This window comes from Apodemus sylvaticus, chromosome 20 (genome assembly GCF_947179515.1).
Source record: "Apodemus sylvaticus chromosome 20, mApoSyl1.1, whole genome shotgun sequence".
NCBI classification, from domain to species: domain Eukaryota; kingdom Metazoa; phylum Chordata; class Mammalia; order Rodentia; family Muridae; genus Apodemus; species Apodemus sylvaticus.
The window spans coordinates 600,279-621,941 of NC_067491.1; the positions used below are offsets into that span (position 1 = coordinate 600,279).

General features: G+C 58.5%; 2 protein-coding genes across 6 annotated transcripts in view; both read right to left on the bottom strand.

Moving 5' to 3' along the window:
- Window positions 1-470: 470 nt before the first annotated feature.
- On the bottom strand, window positions 471-5,621 carry Cactin (cactin, spliceosome C complex subunit). The gene is made up of 9 exons (XM_052164892.1): window positions 5,404-5,621; window positions 3,597-4,164; window positions 3,329-3,474; window positions 2,773-2,935; window positions 2,585-2,699; window positions 2,208-2,400; window positions 1,725-1,844; window positions 1,320-1,615; window positions 471-1,244 (listed from the first exon to the last, which is right to left on the bottom strand). The coding sequence occupies exons 1-9, from the start codon at window positions 5,601-5,603 to the stop codon at window positions 754-756; spliced, it is 2,292 nt and encodes a 763-aa protein (XP_052020852.1). The 5' UTR covers window positions 5,604-5,621; the 3' UTR covers window positions 471-753.
- Window positions 5,622-6,801: 1,180 nt separating this feature from the next.
- Window positions 6,802-21,663, bottom strand: part of Pip5k1c (phosphatidylinositol-4-phosphate 5-kinase type 1 gamma) — a 28,193-nt gene continuing 13,331 nt past the window's right edge. For 2 of the 5 annotated variants that reach the window (XM_052164810.1, XM_052164811.1), the window contains exons 5-19: window positions 21,196-21,313; window positions 19,587-19,739; window positions 18,350-18,649; window positions 16,370-16,575; window positions 15,534-15,617; window positions 15,264-15,312; window positions 14,797-14,881; window positions 14,379-14,540; window positions 13,923-14,061; window positions 13,797-13,829; window positions 13,346-13,447; window positions 11,801-11,927; window positions 10,924-11,001; window positions 9,492-9,569; window positions 6,802-8,902 (exon numbers count right to left, since the gene is read on the bottom strand). In XM_052164810.1, the coding sequence (XP_052020770.1) occupies window positions 8,900-8,902; window positions 9,492-9,569; window positions 10,924-11,001; window positions 11,801-11,927; window positions 13,346-13,447; window positions 13,797-13,829; window positions 13,923-14,061; window positions 14,379-14,540; window positions 14,797-14,881; window positions 15,264-15,312; window positions 15,534-15,617; window positions 16,370-16,575; window positions 18,350-18,649; window positions 19,587-19,739; window positions 21,196-21,313 (1,717 nt within the window). In that variant the 3' untranslated portion in view covers window positions 6,802-8,899. The remainder of the gene's footprint in view (window positions 8,903-9,491; window positions 9,570-10,923; window positions 11,002-11,800; window positions 11,928-13,345; window positions 13,448-13,796; window positions 13,830-13,922; window positions 14,062-14,378; window positions 14,541-14,796; window positions 14,882-15,263; window positions 15,313-15,533; window positions 15,618-16,369; window positions 16,576-18,349; window positions 18,650-19,586; window positions 19,740-21,195; window positions 21,314-21,663) is intronic. The other 3 variants (XM_052164812.1, XM_052164813.1, XM_052164815.1) reach the window with 3 other exon arrangements.

Below are 21,663 nucleotides of genomic sequence, written 5' to 3' on the forward strand. Positions count from 1 at the left end.
TGGCATCCAAATACTTCTTAAGCTCAAATGTCCCGGCTCGCCCTGCTGGGCCCTTTGGGGATGAGCGTCCTCAGCAGGGGAATTAGTCACCGGCTCCCCGGGTGGACAGGACACAGGGCTACTTTTGGGCGGCAATAGCCTCATTTGGACAGGCCTGTGTCTTGCTGCATTCTCCAGCCTCAGTCAGAGGCCTCAGGGTGAAGGGCTGGGGACGACAGGGTGGCTCCCCAGCCTTCCCAACAGGTCACACTTGGTGGCAAACTTGGGCTGCCAAACGGCATCCTTGGCTTCCACCGGGTACAAGCTAGGACCTACCCCAGTGGTGACAGTCACCACGTTTGTAGACGTGGCCAAGCTATGTCTCCCCAGATGATGGTGGTCTGAAGGCAGGTAGAACAGAGAACACTGAGTCCTGACCCTCCCTGAGCCACTTGGGTGTGGTATCTGCCTGTGACTCAGATCAGAAACCATTTTAGAATAAACTTTCTATTAAACGTATCAAAACCATACAGGGTTCCATGGTGGAAGCAACGTTTCTGCCACCCCAAGCAGTCTTTCCAAGAACAGTTAAAAATCCTTTCAAGACAGGCAGAGATCTGCCAGAGGGGCTGTGGCCAGCACAGTGCTGGCGACTGAAGCCGTGATGCTCCACGAATTCCCAAGGCTTTTGAAGGCCGCCTCCTGGTCCTCTGGCCCTTCCCACCAGGGAGCTGTGCAGGGGCTGGCCTGGCAGGGGCGGGTGGCCCACAGGTGTCACCGGCGGTAACGATAGCGCTTGAAGTGGAACCAGAGCTGGAAGATTCCGTTGGCAAACTGGCAGCGGAAGCCATGGCGGTGCGAGTACTCCCACTCACGACTGACGATCTTGAAGGCGATGTCCTCGTAGGGTGGGCCTGCGTGGAAACGCAGGATGGCAAAGTCCCGGTTGTCAGCGCAAGCCTCCAGGAAGTACTCAGGTGTGGCGCGCTTACGGATGAGGTCAGGGTAGAAGATGTTGAATTTGTAGCCCTGCACGATCTTGGGCGGAGGGTTGTCGAAGTCGTAATGCGTCTGGTTGTATTTGTTCCACTCGAAGCCCGTGTGCACACGGTTGAAGAAGCGAGGCTTTCGAGGCCGGTACTTGTCGGCCCATAGGTAGGCACGGCCGCCCAGTGGCATCTCGACGCTGAACTGCGCCTCATCCTGCCCCATTCCCTCCCTCGCACGCCGGAAGAAGATGTCCTCAGCGCTCTCGCTTGCATCACCTGCGAGGGCAGAGGGGTTAGCCGGGGCTGCCCATACCGCTCCCCCCAACGGCCCCCAGTCCGGGCCTGCCCCACCTGTGGCCTGGAGCTGCTGTCGAGACAGCTGCAGGCGCTGCAGGTCCTCGTGCGGCTCCAGCACGTGTGCGTCCAGAGGCAGTTCGTGGGCCGTGAGCAGCCGCGGGCTGTAGCGGCCAGCGTCATAGTCGGCCAGGCTCTGCCGGATCAGGTCCTCCTCCATCAGCACTGCCTCCCCCTCTGCCTCTGCCTCTGCCTCCGCCTCCCCCTCCGCCTCCCCCGGCGCTGTGGCCTCCTCAGGTTCCACGGGGTCCACTGAAGTCCCGGGGCTGGGGGGCCGCTCCTCAGGTTCAGGGCTGCATAGGGTGTGAAGGCAGGGGTGAGGCCCACCTGCCAGGCCTGCACCAGTTCTTCACCCACCTACAGGGCTCCCACTCTGCCAGGTCACCTCTGCGAGCTCGTCACCTGTGGGTGGCCGTGGGCTCTGCCTTGAGGATGGGGAACAGTGGCTCACTCTCCACGCCCTGCTCCTGCTTCAGCTTGAACAGCTTCTGTCTGAGAACATCCTGGTGGCGCTCACGGAGCCTGGGGAAAGGAGGGCGTCACCATCCCAGTCCCTTGGGAGGGCACATTCACACAATATTGTCCCAACTGGCTACGGATGCTTGGCCCACTCAGACGGGGGACATCCAGAGGAATTAACGCCAACCAGCCAGCCAGCAGCCGCCATGTTTACACCATGCCGCCAAATATGCATGGAATCCATATACAATTCTCTTGCCAGACTGGGAGAAAACAGAGGGAGGAAAAAGAAATGTGGAAGGGTAGGGAGGAGACAGAGGGGCCTGGAGAGGCAGCAGGACAGGCAGCCCAGTGTTGAGATGACAATCACTAGAGAAGCCCCGGCCAAGGACGGACCCAGGTGCCATAGCCCTGTGACAGCCTCACCTGGCCCGAGCCATGTGTGCACGCAACTGCTGCAGCAGGCTCTCCCAGTAGCCCATGTCCAGGTTGGGGCCGCCAGCACGGATCTTGCCCTCGATGCCCTGGAAGATGACCTGCAGCTGGTTGTACGTCTTTCCCTTGAACACTGACTGCACATCAGAGCTCACGGAGGCGTTGACACCCTCACGGCGCTCGCCTGTAGGACAGGTTACTGAGCATGGACCAAGGTTCCCAGCTGCCCCACTCGTGCTCAGGGGCAGGACGGCCTGCTTGGTGTAGCTGAGGCTCCCTAGGAGACACACCTGCCGCCCAGCGTTCAGCCCTGGCTGTGCCCTGTAGAGGCCTCAGCGGAGCTGGGAGGGTCTCTGTCTCCTGCTTACCTGGGCCCCTGCCACAGGCCTCCAGCTTGCGGAGCTTGGCAATCTCATCCTCTGTGATGGTTGTCATGTCCCGCCAAAAGTCCACGTTTTTGCCCTGCTCCAGTTCCATGTACACCTGCGGGGCAGGACTGTGAGCGGTGCGGCCTGAGAGAGGGGCATGGGGAGGAGGGCTGAGGTATGGGCAGCACCTGGATGTCCTCTAGCAGGTCCTCCATGTCTGCTACCGTGAGGCCGTTGAGGAAGGTGTAGGGCTCGTGCATCTCCACCGCCAGGTCGTCGTCCTCGGCACTGATGTACTTGGCCAGCAGGTCAATGGGCTTGGCACGCCCATCTCGGATTCGGATCTTGGAGCTGCGAGAGGAAATGGGGTGGCAGGGTCAGGGCATGAGTTCTGCGGAGATAGCTGACCTCAGGACTTTCCCATGGGACCTGGAACGCACTGACCCTTAGTTCCAATTAGCCAAACAGGGTCAGAATGACAGGAGTGTCAGATGACCCTGGGGCCTGGCCCTCCCCAGGGTGGAACAACAGGGTTGTGCTGGGGTCTCCAACACATTTGACCAGGTTTGTGCTCAGGTTCCTTCAGTGAGGCCGCGGGGACTCTGGACAACAAACCCCGTATCCCCATGACTATCTTAATGGATTGCCCAGGGAGCTGTCTCCTGAGTTCATGGGCCATGCCTAGCAGAGCCTGGGGAAAGGGAGATTGTGGCTTCAGGGAGGCGCGGTCAGGGAGGCACGCACCGAAGCTTGGCCTGCCGCAGGTGGAAGCTGTCCTCCTGCTCCTCCCAGGTCTTAAAATGCTCTGCCTCCTTCTCCCGCTGCAGCAGCTCCAGCTCCTGCTCCCGCATGGCTTTCTCCCGCTCCCGTTCTAGCCGCAGCTGTTTGACCTGGGCAGCAACACAGGGCACCACCACAATGAGAGGAGTGTGCCCAGGCGGCCTGGGCGCCCAGGCGGCCCCGCCTCCAGACGGCCCCAGTGCCTAGGCAGCCATGCCTGCAGCCGGCCTACCTTCTGCAGCTCCAGCCGGTTCCCCTCCTGGATCCGCTTGTTCCGCTCTTTTAGCTCCTTTTCCTCCAGGTGGCTGATGCCTTTTTTCTCCAAAGCCTTGTTCCAGATGAAGGTGCCCAGCAGGTTGTTGTCTCCAAAGGGGTTGTCGGTGTTGGTGTAGCCCATGTACTCCTCGCCCCAGCCCATCTTCTCCCTCTTCTTGCGCTCCTTAGCTTCCTTCTTGGCCAGTCGCCGTGCACGCTTCTCCTCAGGGGTCTCAAAGGCCTTGAGCAGCTCTTCTTGCTGCTTCCGTTCCTCACGCAGCCGCAGCCGTTCCTGCAGGCTCTGCTGCTGGCTCACAGCCAGGGCAGCTGCTCTGGGACTCCGGGAGCGTCTTGGGGAGTCCGAGCTGGATGCTGACGACCCTGGGGTCCACGAGCGCCTGCGACCCTTCCGTGCCCGGGAGCCCTGTCCCCGTTCCTCACCCGAGTCAGAGCATGAGGACTGGTCCTGTGAGTGCCGCCGGGGTGATCGAAGGCTCCGGCTTTGCCTCCTAGACTTGTGTGGTCGGTCTCCTTCTGAATCTGACCTGTGGGAAGGACACATGCCAAGAACTGCTGCTGCTGGGGCACCATCCTAGGTACCAGGGTCACAACTAAGACCAACACCTAGGATTCGCCTCTGCAGCCTCACCAACCTGCAAATCACATCGGCCTACATACAATCGGTCACACAAACGAGGCTGCCATAGGGCTACACAGTCCCATGGGCATAACAGACCATATGGCAAGGGAATTGAAGGTTGATAGTGAGGGGGTAGTTCTTTTATATGTGGGTTTTTGAGACAGGGTTTCTCTGTGTAGCCCTGGCTGTCCTGGAATTCAGAGAGACCTTCCCGCCTCTGCTTTCTGAGTGCTTGTTTTATTTTAAATATGATTTCAATGATGCTGTCAGGTGGGAACTCATTCTACAGCCAGGCTGGCCGGTTCTGGTGGCGCAGGCCAGTAGGATTTGCTGAAGGAGGCAGAGGCAGGAGGATCTGGAGTTCGGAGGCCAGCCTGGACTACACATTTTGCCGGGTGGTGGTGGCGCACGCCTGTAATCCCAGCACTTGGGAGGCAGAGGCAGGCGGATTTCTGAGTTCGAGGCCAGCCTGGTCTACAGAGAGTTCCAGGACAGCCAGGGCTACACAGAGAAACCCTGTCTCGAAAAAAACAAAAACAAACAAAGAAACAAAAACAAGACAGTCAGGCTGGCTCTTGCCTGTCTCCTAAGTGCTGGGGTTACTGGTATGTATGGTACCATCAAGTCCTGCTGAGAAGACTGACAGGCGGAAGGGATGAGAAATGACAAATGAGAGGCCCAATAGATGGACTCTCTGACAACCCAGGAACCATGAAAGAGGAAAAAACACCACCAGGGAGTATTTTGAAGACACGAATTCAAATCCCCAGTAACAACAGAAAAGGTAGATATGGCTGTTTAAGCTTGTATCTCCAGGGTTGTATTAACGGTGTCCTGATTAGACTTTAGTCAACTTGCTACAAGCGCAACCACTTGAGAAGAAGGATCGTCAACTGAGCAGAACTAACTATAAGACAATGCAAAGAAGCCTTAACTACGAGGCAATGGCCTGTAAATCCGAGCACTCCAGAGGCTGACGCAGGAGGCCAGCCTGAGATAATGTCTAAGAATGGCTAGCTGACGAGTGTGGTCATTCAGTCTCCTGTGCTCAAGCCCCGCAGTCCCCGGGAGTCTCCGTTGCCCTGGCGCAGCCCGGCACACTCGCACTCGGCACCCAGGCCGGAGCAGCCCCCAGGCCGCTCACCTGCGCCCTCGGCTGCGCCGCTTGCGTTCGCGCCGCCGCTCGTGTTCCCGTCGCCTCCGGCTGCTCCGCCCATGGCTCCTGCTCCTGCTCCTGCTGCGACTGCGGCTCCGACTCCGACTCCGCTGCTTCCGACCCCTGCGACCCGCAGAGCGTGAGCGCGAGCGGGAGTCCCGACCCATTTGGCGGCCTGCGCCGCGCATGCGCGGACGTAAAAAACCAGGAAGCTTGGCGCTGGGGGCTTTCTTTTGTCGCGGCGCGTCCGGGACTGCCCAAACTGCGCCTGATCCCAGGGAGTGACTTACTCCCTCTACTCCGGACTCCAGGGACGACATAACCCGAGATTTCTCTTGAGTTCTCAAGCTTGGCACACATGGTAGATTCCTAACGGGACGCCGTTAGAACCAGCGGGTTGATGCTCCATTTAGGCAGTGAAGGAGACTGACTTAGACAGGTCCTCGCACCCTAGGGGACCTGCGAGCAGAGTGCTTAGGGAGGCGGAACTAGGAGGCAGTTGTTACAGGGCGGAAGAGGCTCCTAGTGGTCGGGGCCTGGACTTGCATGGGGCGGGGCCTGGGGAGGCGGGACCTAGCAAGAAGCTTACTGGAAAAAGTAGAGCTGGGTTGGGTGGGGTTTATGGAAACCGACAATTGTAGATCGGGAGACTGGGCCCGGGACCTGAGCGGGGCGGGGCCTGGGCAGGAACCCAAGAGTGGCTGTTACAGGAGCTGGGGTGGGCGGGGTCTAATAAGCTAGATTGACAGGCGTAGACCAGTGGACAGAGGAGTGCATAACAGGACTTGAGAGGGTGGAATACGGAATACAGGCTAAGGCCAGACTGACATCTGTAACCACGAACTGTGAATGGGTACAGGCAGGAAGTGAGTTTCGGACTGAGGAGTGGGAGGAAGTGGAGCCGTGGTGGGCGTGGCCTTGGAGGCGACACATTAGACCTGACCCAGAATTTGCACTAGGGGTCTTTCTGGGCCCCCGAAGGGGGTGTCAGAGGGGTGTGCCTAGAGTTGGCAGACCTTAAACGTGCGGGGCCGCGCGTAGTTCTAAAAACTGAGACCCGGTGACCCAAACGCTCGCGGGAGGCCTCAGAGTTCTAGGGTAGCCTGGTAGCAACCCGTTCCGCGCTAATAAAACACAGGACAGGAACGGACAGTCTCCGGCTGGCTCCCGGACGTGTCTGAGCACCTCTCCGCCGGCCAGCTTGTGTACACTGCGCTCAGCTTGTGGATAATGTACGGATAGGGAAGCTTAGGCTTGGAGAAAGGAAGTCGTCTACGAGTTGGGATCCAGGGAGGGTTTAGAGAGGGGGAGATGAGACACGTGGGGCCAACCCTTAGCCTTCACCTGCTGTCCCATCCCATGCACCCAGAAGTCACCGGAGACGAGTTGTTTCTTATTAGAGATTTAATACAGATCTCAAAAAGAGGGGCTGACAGGTGGGGCGGGGACCTGGGCTGCATACATTTGCCAGCTGTGCTGGAGGAACAGGCCCCTCGGTTGGACAAGGAGACACTGTACTTGGATTGTCAAACACCAGAGCACATGGGCTGACCCGGGATCCCAAGTCCTGATGAGTAAGACACACGAGGTTTGTAGTTTACAGAATGGATTCAACAATAAAAACAGGATGGGGGGGGGGGTGCGATGGGCGTTTTAACCACCGGAGAGAGGAGCTAGGGGTGAGACAAGGGGCTGCAGAGACAGTACCGTGCCAAGGGACCCCACGGGAAGGGCATATTGCACTGAGGTTGGTTGTGGGGCTGGACAGGGGACTTGCTGGGATGGCTTGAGGAGAACAGAGGCGGGCCGGGGAGGGCACCTTGGAGGCGCCCCCCAAGCCTTACAGTACAGTTCACACGCCGTCCACGGGGGGGCGATAGTGGCCACTGGAGAGAACAGGATGGGGAGTCACAAAGATATTTACAGATTCTCTTTTGAGAAGGTCTCCTGCAGCCCAGGCTGGCCTCCCACTGGTTACTGCCAAGGATGACCTTGCACCCCCGCTTTCTGCCTCTGCTTCCCAAGTGACGGACTGCAGCTGTGTGCCACCCCACCTGGTTTCTGTGTTGCTGGAATGGAACTCAGGGGTTATGCAGCTGGCTGAGCTCTGCCCAGAGTGGCAGGGCCAGCCCTGGGAGTTTTTTCTTTTGGTCTCGTTTTACTCTGTAACCCAGGCTAGCCTGGAACTTGCCACAATCCTCTTGCCTTAACTTTCCAAGTGCCGGGATGTCAGGCGTGATAGGCCTTTGCAGCCCCTGAATGAACTCCCGCAGCAGCTCACCAGTGCATTCCACAACAGGAAGGGGACTGACTTGAGGGCCAGGGACAAGCATCTGTCCATCTCTCCTACTGTTGGCCCTGCCGCCCAGCACGAGTCCTCTCCCTGGCCATGATGATGTTGTCAAGCTCCTTACTGCCTCCACAGGCTGCTGCAGTCCTTGGAAGCCAGCCAGGTCGACCTCTATCCCTGAAGGTGCATCCCAAGAGGCCTGTGCGGCTGGCCCAAGAGCAGTGTCCCGGAGCTGCAGGCGGTCAGAACATCTCGGCTTGAGTCCTCCCAGCACTCCGTGGGTGAAGCGACCATGAAGCAGGGCCTGGCTTGACTGGACTGTACCCAACACACTGGGGTCTGCCCAGGGAGACTGCTGGCTGCAATCTCCCTGGTGTGGTGGACACAGTTGGCTTTGCTAAAGTGATGTCACTTTCTCCCTTATTTTCTTCAGCCAGGGCGTCTCAAGACCCAGCTCTCAGTCGGCAGCCTGAAGCCTGGCTGTGGCCTTCTTGGGGCAGAGAATTCCCTAGTTGTTGAGGGGACCCACAGCACCAGCTCAGGGCTTCATGGGGGTAAGAGGCAGACAATATGGTTCCTTCCAGTCCGCATCAGGTGATTGTAGCCACAAGACATTCATGCATGGGGACACCCTTCCAGTGGCAGTAAACAGATCAGAAAGACCACAGGGCATGACTAGTCTTGGTTTCCTCGGGTCCCAAGCCTGAGGTGATGGAGGGGCTCTCTTGAGACACCCTGGGACTGCACGTGGAGGCCTCTGCAGGTCTGAGACAACAATAGCCCTGGAGTGTGTGGGCTTTACTGTCCCCAGAGCAGTGAGACATGCAGAGCCTGATTCACCAAGGTTGGTGGCTGCAGCCTCTTCCTGGGTTTTCTGTCTTGTCTTTTTCCTAGAAAATCACTCCTGTGCTCCCTCTCCGTCCAAAGGAAAAAAAAAGACCCGAAATAAACACAGGATGGGCACTCCCAAATCTTGCCGCCCCAACAGGCACAGGTAGCAGCAGATGGCGGCCTAAGCTATCCTGGGTCTGGGCCTGACCAGTGGCGTCCGTCAGTGGGGAGGGGGAGAACAAGGTCCGGCCAGGGCATCAGGGTGATGTCGCTGAGCTCTGAGCCCCAGTGGGGGCAGTGCCTCCAGGAAGTGGCTGGGGTGGCAGAAGGACACTGGGCTCCAGATTGGGGACTGCATAGAAGTTACTGCAAAGACCAGAAAGGGGCAGGTGAGGGAGGGCAGTACCCAGGCGGGGGCCCAGCCACCCACTAAGTTTCCTGGTACGGTCTCAGAGCTACCAGGGTGGGTGGCCCCGAGGCCAGGCCTGGTTTTCCCGGGTCAAAGGGTTGGTACACCTAGAGGTTCCTGTGCTTAGTGCAGTGGGGAGGAAGGAGTGGAGGGAGGGGCGGGGGAGGAGTCGGGGAAGGGAAGGGGAGGAGTCGGAGCAAGAGGAGCCTTAAGAGTTGGTGAGGGGGCTGGAGAGATGGCTCAGCGGTTAAGAGCCCCGACTGTTCTTCCAGAGGTCCTGAGTTCAAATCCCAGCAACCACATGGTGGCTCACAACCATCCGTAATGAGATCGGATGCCCTCTTCTGGGGTGTCTGAAGACAGCTACAGTGTACTTACATATAATAAATAAATAAATCTTTAAAAAAAAAAAAAAAAAAAATTGGTGAGGATTCAAAGAGGAGTCGCCGGAGGAAGGGGTGAAGGAGCTAGGAGAGGAGGGCAGGGAGTCACCAGGGGAGGGGGAGGAGCTCCGGCCTAGTCCTTCCACCCTGCCTGGGGACTTACTGTGTCGCTCTCGCCGTCGGAGGCGGGCCGCGCGCTATAGTGAAGCGGGGAGTACACCCAGCTCCTCTCGTCGGTGGGCTGCGCAGCGCGTGCAGGAGGGGTGCAGAAGAGCAGGGGGCGAGGAGCAGACAGGCAGAAGGAAGAGACAGAAAGTAAAAGAGGAGGACACCAACCCTGGGGAGCAGCCGCAACCCCGGTTCCCTGTGAGAGGCACCTGCCCCGACCCTTGGCCCTGGGGAAGCGATGGGGTGGCAGGGAGAGCAGCAGCAGGAAGCAGTTAGTGAAGCAGGGGTGCGGGAGGGGCGGCAGAGGGCGGGCCGGGGCTCTCCTCCCCTCCTCCTCCCCACGTGCCCCATCTGTTCCACTGCCCTGGTCCCCATCTGTCCGGCTGTAGTGGAGCGGGCCCTCCCTGCTCTGCCCTCCCTGAGCTTACCCCTACCCTCGACAGCCCAAACAGCCTGCTGCTGAGCCTGGGCAGACAGAACACTGCAGCTTTGGCCGCTGAGCACTGTAGGTGCAGGGACATGACTCCCCACGAATTCCATCCAAGCTGAGCTTCATCGGGCTCCCACAGGGCCGGAACCCAAGAGAGCCAGTCCTGGGCTGTCACCCCGCTCTCTGCAGGGCCTCCCAGTGGCAAGGAGCCCAATTCCGGGAGTGGGGCACAAAAGGGCCTCAGACAACAAGGTTGACAGTGCTGAGCAGGTGATTAAAGAGGTGGGGTGGGGTTGGGTGTCCCCCCCCCAGAGGCCAGCCAAATGCCCATGGAATGCCTCCTGCAAGGAGCCCAACAGTGTACCCTGCAGAGGGCAGCCTTGCATCCCCAACCTAGCCATCCCTGACTCAATGAAATTGCAGATCCTGCTTCCACCTCGTAATGCTGGGATTACAGACGTCCTGCTACCTCCAGAGCTGTACAGGTCTGGGCAGGTCACCCAGTCTCGCTGGGCCTGGTACTTATTGTTGAAAGGGAGGTAACAGCCCCAGCTACAAGGCCCACCGCAGCCCAGTCACGTGCCCTGGAAGGTCACTAGGACCAGTGATGGACTATGAGGATGGGTTCTTCTGAACCCTGTGCCCTGTGGGTTCCTTGTGTGGCCTTAGCCTCAGTTTCTCCTCCTGTGAAGTATGCAATGGAGGGAAGGGCGGATCCTGGTTCAGTGGTCCCTGCGACCTAGGGCTCAGCAACACTCCAGCCTGGGTAATGATGGAGCGCCCACACCCGTGGCAAGAGTAGGCTGGGGTCTTGCAGACCTAGCCACAGATGGGTAGTTGAGAGGGAATGGCGCTCGGGTCACAGCGTGTCGCTGGTCTAGGCAGGGCTCAGCTGACCTACACTACAGCTGTGATTTCCCTCCGTCACTTGAGAAAAGGTGTAGGGTGCTGTGTTCCGGAGCCCCATCTCCACGCGTGGCGGGCTGTGGTCACTTACAGCGCCTGTGTGGTTTGGAGTCACGGCCTGCAGTTGGCGACGACGGGGAGAGAAAAGCCAGTATCTCCCATGGGCGAACTGGCCACACAGTGGCCGGGCGGGAGGAAGAAGAGAGGAGAGGGTAAAGGATGATGAACCAGGCCAGGGATGCAGGTGGGCAGCCGAGCGGGGCACAGGCACAGGCGACTGAAGCAGGATGTGTGGCTGGGTCAGGGACTAGGGACCCCTCAAGAACAGAACCTGACCCAGGACACAGCCCTGGGCACTCCCAGGCCCAAACCAGCAACACACACACACCCTTGGCCCCAACATGCCTAACCGGGTGGGAGCGTGGGCCTCACTGGAGCAGCTTAGGGACAGTGGGTGAGTTAGTAGGGAGCAGTGAGGATCCCAGGTGGGAGAGGACAACCCAGCACCAGGGTCAAGAGATGACACTGTGATGTTAGCTGACCCCCAGGGGACTGCTACAGTTCTGATCTGCTTATGGGCATATCCCTGTTCTGGGCCCGAAACCATGATAGCATTTCTCTCCGTGGTGGACGGGGACAGTCATAGATGGTCTCAGATCCTAAACTAGCCTTGTCCACGAAGAGGTATGTCCCATCTCACAGAGCAGGTGGCATGGAGCCCCCAGTCACTCACCGGGTCCCCAGGCCCACTATGGTGAGCATCACCTTCCCTACAAGGATGAAGCTGTCTCATGGGTTCCCAGCTTGCCAGAGACACGGGGCCTCACTCAGTGTTTGCTCAGGTGTCCCCACAGCCAAGAGGAGCAACGGCCCTGCCTCCCAGAGTGATCACACCAGAGACAGTCCGTAGGTGCCTTGGACGCCAAGGGCCCAGAGGGGCCTGAGGGAGGGGTCTTGGGGGAACTTACAAAATAGATGTCTGTAGAGGGCGCGTCCTCCTCATCTGAGGCCTGGCTGGCAGGCTCTGAGGCCTGGCTGGCAGCGTCCACCTCCACAGTGGCGGCAGCCGATGCCCCCGGTGGGGGGACCTCCTCTCTGGAGACCAAACGGTGATAGGGTCAGAGATGGTTTTGTGCACATCCCACTCTACCGGCCCTAACTGGATTTATCACATCTCTCTCTTTCTGTCAACTGCACATGAAGCGGTATCCTTTTTTTTTTTTTTTCGAGACAGGGTTTCTCTGTGTAGCCCTGGCTGTCCTGGAACTCACTCTGTAGACCAGGCTGGCCTCGAACTCAGAGATCCACCTGCGTCTGCCTCCCAAGTGCTGGGATTAAAGGCGTGCGCCACCACCGCCCGGCAACAAAGCGGTATCCTTAAAGAAGGACTTGCGAGTGAGGAAAATGTCCCCCACCCCATTGTCCCGCCTGAGTCTGCCTATCACACTGTCCCCGACCCCACTGTCCCGCCTGAGTCTGCCTATCACACTGTCCCCGACCCCACTGTCCCGCCTGAGTCTGCCTATCACACTGTCCCCGACCCCACTGTCCCGCCTGAGTCTGCCTATCACACTGTCCCCGACCCCACTGTCCCGCCTGAGTCTGCCTATCACACTGTCCCCGACCCCACTGTCCCGCCTGAGTCTGCCTATCACACTGTCCCCGACCCCACTGTCCCGCCTGAGTCTGCCTATCACACTGTCCCCGACCCCACTGTCCCGCCTGAGTCTGCCTATCACACTGTCCCCCACCCCACTGTCCCCTGCCTCACTGTCCTGTCCTGCACACGAATCTACAGGGCATTTTCTTTCTTCTTTAACTGATTTTCACATTTATTTTGAAACAGGGTCTCAACATAGCCTAGCTGTCCTAGAACTAACTCAGTCTGTACACCAGGCTGGGCTGGCCTCGAACTCACAGAGATTCCCCTGCCTCTACCTCCTGAATGCTGGAATTAAAGGTGTACACCACCACACCCAGTCCGTGGAGCACTCTGTTGATTGATGTGGGATGGAGGGCCCTCCATCATGGGCAGGGCCACCCCGCAGGTGGTCCTAGGTATAAAACTGGCTGAGGCACCCTCCAGGATCTCAGTCAGTTTCAGCCCTGACTTCCCTTAGTGATGGAGCTAACAGTGGAAATTAGCCCTTCCCTTCCAAAATTATGGTAATGGCGCTCAACCATCACAGTAACAGAAACCCTAAGACATCATCCTAGCCAGGCAGTGGTAGTACAGGCCTATAATCCCAGTACTTGGGAAGCAGAGGCAGGTTGATTTCTGAGTTCGAGGCCAGCCTGGTCTACAGAGTGAGTTCCAGTACAGCCAGGGCCATACAGAGAAACCCTGTCTTGAGAAATAAACAAAAAGGACATCATCCCCTGCCTCAGTGCATGGGTGACAGGTACACACACTCATTTAGATCACAACCCTGAACACCTCAGCTGGTATCGAGGGCAGGCAGGGCTGATGGGCTGCTGCGGCATCAGCATCCCTGAACGAGGGGATCACTCACCCTGTACCCTGCTCCTTGGATACCACAACCCCCACAGCGCACACGGGCTCCACCTGCACAGTTATCTTCTGCAGGTCTTCTGCATGGAGCTCCTCTTGGGGCCTGTGGAGGACGGCCCAGCCTCAGTCCCCCCAAGCCCTACCCCAGAGCTGCATGCAATTCCTGGACCCCAGGGAGTCCTAGCCTGGGGTGACCCCCAGGGAGTTGCCACTGGGTCCTGCTGAGGCCTGGAGTGCATTTGCAGCACAAGCAGGTAGGTGGCCCTGTGGCCAGCAGCCCACGCGCTGGGGAGCCCGGCACTGCTCTGGTGTCTGGACCTGAGTTGCAGGAGGACCGGAAGGTTCTGGAAGCCGGCCAGGCCTATAGTGTCTGTGGGGTGGCGCCTGGAGCTCAGTGCCAAATGCTGATGCCTGTTAAGGTGTCTGGGGCCATGGGGAGAGAAGGGGCTCACCGGCCATCCTGGCCTGAAGACTGCGTACGCCGCCTGCGGTAAAGACAGAGGAGATGGGTACCTTCTGTCAGAGCGAGGTGACACAGGGCTCCACACTGCTCCTCCACCCACCTGAACCCTGCCTACCTGTACCGGGGCTGCTCTGACGTGTCTGACGGGGACCGCTCTGGGATGGAGAGGGAGGTGGATGACAGGGTGGTGGCGATAGAGGCTGTGGTGGCTTCCTCAAAGGATGGCGGGGTGCAGGGCAGGAGGTCAGGCCGGCCTGGGGAGCAGCAGACAGGAGCCTGTATGGCTGCAGCTCGCCTCCCTCCCACGTAGCGCTCCAGCCCTCGTAAATGCGCATCAGCCACCCCGTGCACTCTGGTCATGTTAATGTCAGAATCCTGGACCACTGAGCAGCCCGCAGGACCTGCAGCCATCCCTTCCCACGGGTGCACTCCCTCCTCACCTCCCACCACCTCGTGGGCTCAGGCTGCCCTTTGACCTCTGCATCCACTGTATGGCATGCCCCAGCCCATGTGCCCAGGTTCCTTCAAGAGCTGGCTTCCTGGGTGCCCAGAGCCCACGTTGGCAGGTCACCTTCATCCTCCAGCGTGGGGTAGCTACGGGCGCCCCGGAGGTCGTACTGCACATCTTCTCTCTCGCTGGGGATCTGGCTGGCTGAGAAGGCGGCAGTGGGCCCCAGGGGTTTGACAGCCAGCAGGGCACCACGCCCTTTCTTGGATGGAGAGGACTTTAAGGCTGCAGAGTCAGGGAGAAGGGGCAAGGGGTCAGCGCTGGGATGGCCTCGGATCCCATGGCTTCCTGGCGGCAACTCTCCCCTCCGTCATTGTCTACATCCTGTGTTCCATCCTTCAGGACTGCACAGGAGGCTGAGGGCAGCCCTGCTTGCCGGCCCCTCCCAATGTCCCAGGGTCTCGGATCTGGGCTTGCTCTTTCCCCAACCCCAGCTGGGGACTCGCTGGTCCTTGTCCCCCTCCCACAGGTGGTGGCTCACAGGAACTCTTCCGGAAGACTGTGCTGCTCATAAACTTGAAGAAGCGCTCCGCATAGAAGCTGGGCCGGTGGACAGAGACGGTGTCCTAAGAAAGCACGGTGGGGCAGGGATGGGGTCACATGACGCGCACATGCACCAGCCTTTGGCTTGTTTGCTGACCTCAACCCCAGGGTCCTCCTGCCTCAGCCCCACTCCTGCTGCTTTGCCTCTCCTCCCTCACCTTGGCACACACTCTGGAAGCTTCTGCTAGCACCATCCCAAGGACCCTTCGGAAAATTTCTCTGTTTAAGCCTCGATTCTATGGGAGTCTTGAACACTGGAGTGAGGTTCACTGAGGCTCCAGTGGGAGCCTCAGCAGCTCAGCACACGGTGAAACCCTTCCCAGCACTCATGTGGAAACCAGGCCAGAGGCCAGTGCTGGGCACCTGTTTGTCCCCTGCTCTGGTGCGATGAGTGAATGGACTTACCCCATCATGGACGAGGGCCTTCCAGGTGTGTTCTAACTTTTTGATGAACCTGGAGAGAGATGGGATCCAGACTGTCAGCCCACTGGCCCAATGCCAGCCTAAGAGGCAGGGCTTAGAGGAACCCACTGAGCTGAATTGACAGGGGCAGAGTAGGGGTAGAACCCAGATGCAGATGAAGACTAGGTGGGCTGGGGTCAAGGAGAGTTGGTAGGTGGGTGTGGACAGGTGGAAAGGTGAGTATGGCTGACCTGGTAGGCATGGTTTGCACACCTGTAGGACTGCAGAATGTCGATGATTCCAATGTGTAGGAGCAGCCGCTCCCCACGCCCGTTCACTGCCGGGATCCCACCCATCCTGTGGAGAGAGACTCCATCAGCCGAACACAGGAGGGCCAGGTTTGCAACTGGGGGACCACCATGTGGGAGCTGATGGGCTGGGAGAAGCCGCCCTGGGGCTTAGCCCAGGCAAGCACAGGAGGCCTCTGTGCACGTGCATACCACCAACGCATGGCTGCCTCGAACATCCTAAGGTGTTAATGCAACAAGTCTGCCCCAAGAGACCCAGTCCGGTGCCTCAGCAGCCTGAAGCTCTGAGGCTGAATCTGCAGGCCCACAGGCTCATCCCCACAGGATGCACAGGCTCAGCTGGTCCCATCTGGGGCCCCACACAGCCCTACAAAAGCAAGATGGTGAGGGGCCAGCTGCCTTTGCTCACTCGTGTCCCTCATAGGTAAGCTGTGGCCAGCATTTCTCAGAGGCGTATCCCTACGCCTGTGACTGACAGCTTTCCCTCCCAACTCTGAAGGCACACTACCCTCCCTTTTAGGGCCATGGTGTGCTGGCTAGATGGGGGGGGATCATGTAGGCCTTCTGCTGGGCCACTGCAAAGCCATTGTCCCTCTTTTTGTTACGCAGGGTCTCACTACACTGTGCTGGCTGGCCTGGAACTCATGAGACTCCCCTGCCTCCGCCTCCAACCTGAGTGCTGGGAGGTAAGTGTGCACCACCATGCCCAGCACCTTTGCCTCTTATACCCAGGGCTGTAACTACATGTGCAGCCATTCCACTGGAAAGGAGCACAGGCCACAGTGAGGGCACCCCACTTACGTGTCATCTGTCTCAATGGCCTCCCCACGGGCAGCTCCGCCCTGGATGGACTCCATGGCTGTGGAATACAGAGCCTTCTGGGCCATGGGCCGCTTCTCGTCCGCCTTGCTCTGGGCGCCCTCGGCCTGGCGCTCCCGCTCCTGCTGATCAATATTGTGCACGCCCAGCAGCAGGCTGTAGTCCATTATCTTGAAACTCTCTAACACCTGGCACCAGGGACACAGGTCAGGGGACAGGCGGTGCAGCCACAAACCCAAACATAACGGGGACCCAGCAAAGTGCTGTCAGGAAGAAGGCGATGGACCTAGTTCTCCTGGGGGGAGGAGGGCTTGGCCCAGCAAGAGGTTGCTTGGTCCTGGGGGGAGCAGGAGTGAGTAGTAACTCCCAGGGCTGGGAGCCAGAGCTTCTCAGAACAGGCAGAAGAGCCAAGAGGCTCCGGGAGCTGGTCCTTCAGAGCTGTGGACAGTGAGCTCAGACAACAGGGCGCTGACTGCTGACGCCTGCCCCTTTCCCCAACTCAGCAGGAGGTCAGGAGTTCAGGGACTTAAGAGACTGCTTTTAGGTAGGCCTTATTTGATGCACATCTTTTTTTTTTTTTTTTTGGTTTTTTGAGACAGGGTTTCTCTGTATAGCCCTGGCTGTCCTGGAACTCTATAGACCAGGCTGGACTTGAACTCAGAAATCCACCTGCCTCTGCTCCCAAGTGCTGGTATTAAAGGCGTGCGCCACCACCGCCTGGCTGATACACATCTTTAATCCCAGCACTTGGGAGACAGAGGCAGATAGTGTCTTTGGGTCCAGCCTGGCCTATATAGCAACTTCCAGGACAGCCTGGGCTATATGAGACCCTGAACACTATGTAGTCCAGACTGAAACCCAAATGTGGCAATCCTCCTGCCTCAGCCTCCCAGGTGTAGAATGGCAGGCATGTATCACCACCCCTGCTCAGCCTTCCTTCAGTCTTTGGACCGTGCCCTCTCGCCTCCACTTGTTCCTGACACCCAGAATCCCCAGGAGGCGGTAACTTTCCTCACACCCCGCTCACACAGGACCATTACCGCAAGGCTCCCTCACACCTGGTTTCTGCGCCAGGAGGATGGAGCCCTGAGCCACTCATAGAGGGCGGGGTCTCTACCCTCTCAGTTCTGTTTACTTGCTGACTTCTTTTTTCTTTTCAAGATTTCTTTATTTTATATATGTGAGTACACTGTCGCTGTCTTCAGACACCGGAAGAGGGCATCAGATCCCATTACAGATGGTTGTGAGCCACCATGTGGTTGCTGAGAATTGAACTCAGCACCTTCGGAAGAGCAATCAGTGCTCTTAACCACTAAGCCATCTCTCCAGTCCCCCCTTTTCTTTTCTTTTTTAAATTTAGTTTTACATTTTTATGTATCCAATTTACATCCCATTCACTTCTCCCTCCCAGTCACATCCTCCCATGATCCTTTCCCCCTCCCCTTCTTCTCTTAGCAGGTGGGGTCCCCCTCTATATCCTCCCACTGACACTTCACGTTTCTGTGAGACTGGGCGCTTCCTGTCCCACTGAGGTCAGACACGGCAGGACACATCCCACTGACAGGCCAGGTTTTGGGATAGGCCGTACTCCAGCTGTTCAGGGCCCACATGCAGGCCGAGCTGCATGCCAGCAGCTTACGAACAGGAGGCCTGGGTCCAGCCCTTGTGGCTCAGACTCTCAGAGCCCCAAGGGGCCAGGTTAGTTGACTCTACTGGTCTTCCTTTGTAGTTTAACTCCTGTTTCTTTTTGTGTGGCGTTGGAGACAGAGGCCAGGCCATCCCTGTGCTCCTAAACCCTGGCCACAGACAGCATCACAGCCCCATCTTCACTGTCTATATGGGGATAGGCTAACTCACCCATGCTTTGACCCTTGCCTGAGTAATCCTCCTGCCTCAGCTTCCCACGTGTGAACTGGGAAGTGTGTCATGCATGGCAGCGCCAGGTGAGGGGCCGGGGTTTACCAGGCAATCTCGCTGCAGCGTCTTGACCAGGGCGCCGAAGGTGTCGGCGTCCAGCAGCAGCCCCTCGGGCATGTCCTGCATGAAGTCCAGGTCCTTGTAGGTGGGCAGGCTCTTCTCCTTCTCCTTCTTGCTGGCCCTGCGCTTGTACGTGGAGCCCTTGAGGTCGAACTTGAGGTGCATCTTGACGACACGCGGCAACACGTTGTTCATGACCACCACGCGGATGTTCTTGCCGCCAGACTGCACACAGTACAGCCCGTAGAACTTGGGCAGCAGTGTCCGTGGGTTCTGGTTGAGGTTCTGTAGGGTGTGAGCACAAGGAGCCATTGTCCAGTGGCTGCTGTGGATGACCAAGGTCCAGCTGGATCCTTAGATCTCAGAAGAGCAAGGGGACAGCTGCCCTCCTGCCCCCTCCCTCTGTGGGATTCTAGGTGGGGCTCTACCCCTGACCATGCCACCAACCTCTCATCTATGGGCAGCTGTAAGCCTACATTGGGTGTTGAGAACTGAGACCGAGCAGGTCCTCTGTGAGAGTAGCTGGTGCTCTAACCACTGGGCTACTTCTCTGGTTCCTATTAACAGCCTGGTTTGCAGACAGGGTGCAGTCTGCAGTTGCTGCGTCTCATCAGCACAGCGGGCTCCTTGCCATGGACCAGTGTGTCTGTGCACACATGCATGACATTGCACACACAGAGAAGTCAGAAATCACTTCTTCCCTTATCCTGTGTTTTCCTGTGATGCAGTTCAGTGTGTCAGGTTGGGGACGGGCACCTTTCCCTCTGAGCTATCCTTGGCTGAAGCGTGTGCCTGGAGTCTCCCTGTGCTCTCTGAAGGTCAGAATTCTCATCCCATCCCCAGCACACAGTTACTGACTCCTGAGCTCAGGACATCTGGGGTGACATCTGGGGTCCCACCTGGGCATCATTCGGTGGAAGAATGATGCTTCAAAGGCCTGCGCTGAGCTCCCAGGGTGGTCACGCCTGACACCCCTGGTCCATCTCAGTCTGGCCCCGTTAGGCGGAGGAAGCCCCGTACCTCTGGCCTTTCAAAAGCGGTCTGTGCCAGTAGCTCACTGCATCCCTGGCCCTCAGGAGCCTGAGGAGACGTTGCTGTGGGCCCACGGGGCGTGGCAGGGTGGGAGGACGAAGGCGGGCATTCCTGCACACTTCCCCACGCTGGGCCCCCCCCCCCCCCACAAGGTTCTAGAAGCCTGGCTCCCGCCCACCTGCCCACGCACCATGTAGTAGCCGGGCAGCAGTTTCTGCAGGAACTCAGCCTCCTTGTGCATGACAGTCTTGATGATGAACTCATCGTCGCTGGTGACATAAAAGACAGAGCCGCTGGCGCCAGGGTTGGAGAGCTCGATGAGTGGCTCATTGCACAACGAGTACTGCAGGGTAGAGGCGGGAGGTGTACTCTGTGAGTACTGCAGGGCAGGGGCGGGAGGTGCACTCTGTGAGTACTGCAGGGCAGGGGCAGGAGGTGCACTCTGTGAGTACTGCAGGGCAGGGGCGGGAGGTGCGCTCTGTCAGTACTGCAGGGTAGAGGCGGGAGGTGCGCTCTGTCAGTACTGCAGGGCAGGGGCGGGAGGTGCACTCTGTGAGTACTGCAGGGCAAGGGCAGGAGGTGCGCTCTGTGAGTACTGCAGGGCAGAGGCGGGAGGTGCGCTCTGTGAGTACTGCAGGGCAGAGGCGGGAAGTGCGGTCTGTGAGTACTGCAGGGTAGAGGCGGGAGGTGCGCTCTGTCAGTACTGCAGGGCAGGGGCGGGAGGTGCACTCTGTGAGTACTGCAGGGCAAGGGCAGGAGGTGCGCTCTGTGAGTACTGCAGGGCAAGGGCAGGAGGTGCGCTCTGTGACTACTGCAGGGCAGAGGCGGGAGGTGCGCTCTGTGAGTACTGCAGGGCAGGGGTGGGAGGTGCGCTCTGTGTTACAGACTGCCGTCCACACAGTATGACGGGCTCAGGTATGCTGCCCTGTGACAGGTCTCCAGCCTCCCTTCAGCTCCTATAGTCATGTGCTTTGAGGAATACTCCGTGAACGGGTGACACCTCTCTCCTTCCTACGCATGCCTACCCGGAACCTTTGTGTGATGGTCACAACCCAGCAGCCATCCTGGGTTGCGGGCGTGCTGTGTGCATGCTGGTCCTTAGCGCACGCACGGCCATTTCCTTCCCCACACTCCAGGCGGGGATGCTGACGGGTAGGGACACGTCTAAGCTGTGTCGCACCGTTCCCCAGCCAGGCCATCTGTCTATCCGTCCTCCACCCGCGGTGGTGAGCCATATATATCTCTGGAAGGCAGGGATGCCCACGCCTGGCTGTGTTCCTCTGCACTGTTGCCCCTGTGTATCATGACCACTGAGTGATACGGGACCCTCCTGGGAACTGACTGAGGTGCCTGCCCTGTGTCTGTGCCCCAAGCTCACGTCCCCCAAGGACCCCTTGACCAAAGATGCCCGAGCTGCTCTTTCTAGATGAATCTGCAGCCTTTTGGAAGCTGTGACCAAGTCAACAGGAGCCAGTCAAGACCAGAAAAGCACAAAAGGGCAGGCTGCCCCAAGGGGCCCGCAGTGGCAGGGCCAAGATAGACCCCATGGCTGAAGAAGACGTGGTCCCCAGTGTGTGCTCTTCAGTGGTGGTGGAGCCCAGGAGATGTGAGGTCACAGGGAGGTGTGTCCGTTAGGGGACACAGGTCTCCATGTCTCTGTGCTGTCCATCCGAACCCAGCAGAACCGCACACTCCTGCCCCAGGGAGGTGGCCTGCAGCCGCTTTTTCAGGTTTTTCTCAGCACTTTTTTCCAAGTCTGAGGAGGCTCGTTACTTGGTGATGCTGACTGATAAGCTTACCAAGTAATCATCCGGACGGATGCCAAAGAGCTCCCGGAAGTAGCGGAAGGCAACGGGTGCATAGGTCTTGAAGCGGAAATCCTGGAAGTGGTGGGCAGGGGTGAGGTTGCTCCCTTCGCTGCAGAGGACGGCACAGGGGGCACAGCTGTGAGGTCGGTGGCCTTTTCGGGTACCTCTCTCCATTTGTCCCATACACAACCCCACAACCAATCCGGGGTCGCTGCTTAGTGATACCGTGACTGGCTTCCAGGAGACCCCCTAACAGTCACCCCTCCCTTCCTCGAATGCTCATGTGCGCGTGAAGATCAGAGGACGACACCGCTACACTGAATTTTCTGAAGGAGATCGCCAGTGTGGCCGTGGATTCTGTGCCTTCCTTGTGCTGAGGTTAGACACCAACACCAGGTCCAGCTTTTGTGTGGGTTTTGGGGCCAGAACCACACGCAGCTAGCTACACTCACAGGACCA

Excerpts from the sequence above, each read along its gene's own strand:
- Cactin (XM_052164892.1), bottom strand. The coding sequence starts at position 5,603 with ATGCGCGGCGCAGGCCGCCAAATGGGTCGGGACTCCCGCTCGCGCTCA. Across the intron at positions 4,165-5,403 it reads CGGCGCAGCCGAGGGCGCAG|GTCAGATTCAGAAGGAGACC; the intron begins GTGAGCGGCCTG and ends TCCTTCCCACAG. Across the intron at positions 3,475-3,596 it reads ACCGGCTGGAGCTGCAGAAG|GTCAAACAGCTGCGGCTAGA; the intron begins GTAGGCCGGCTG and ends GTTGCTGCCCAG.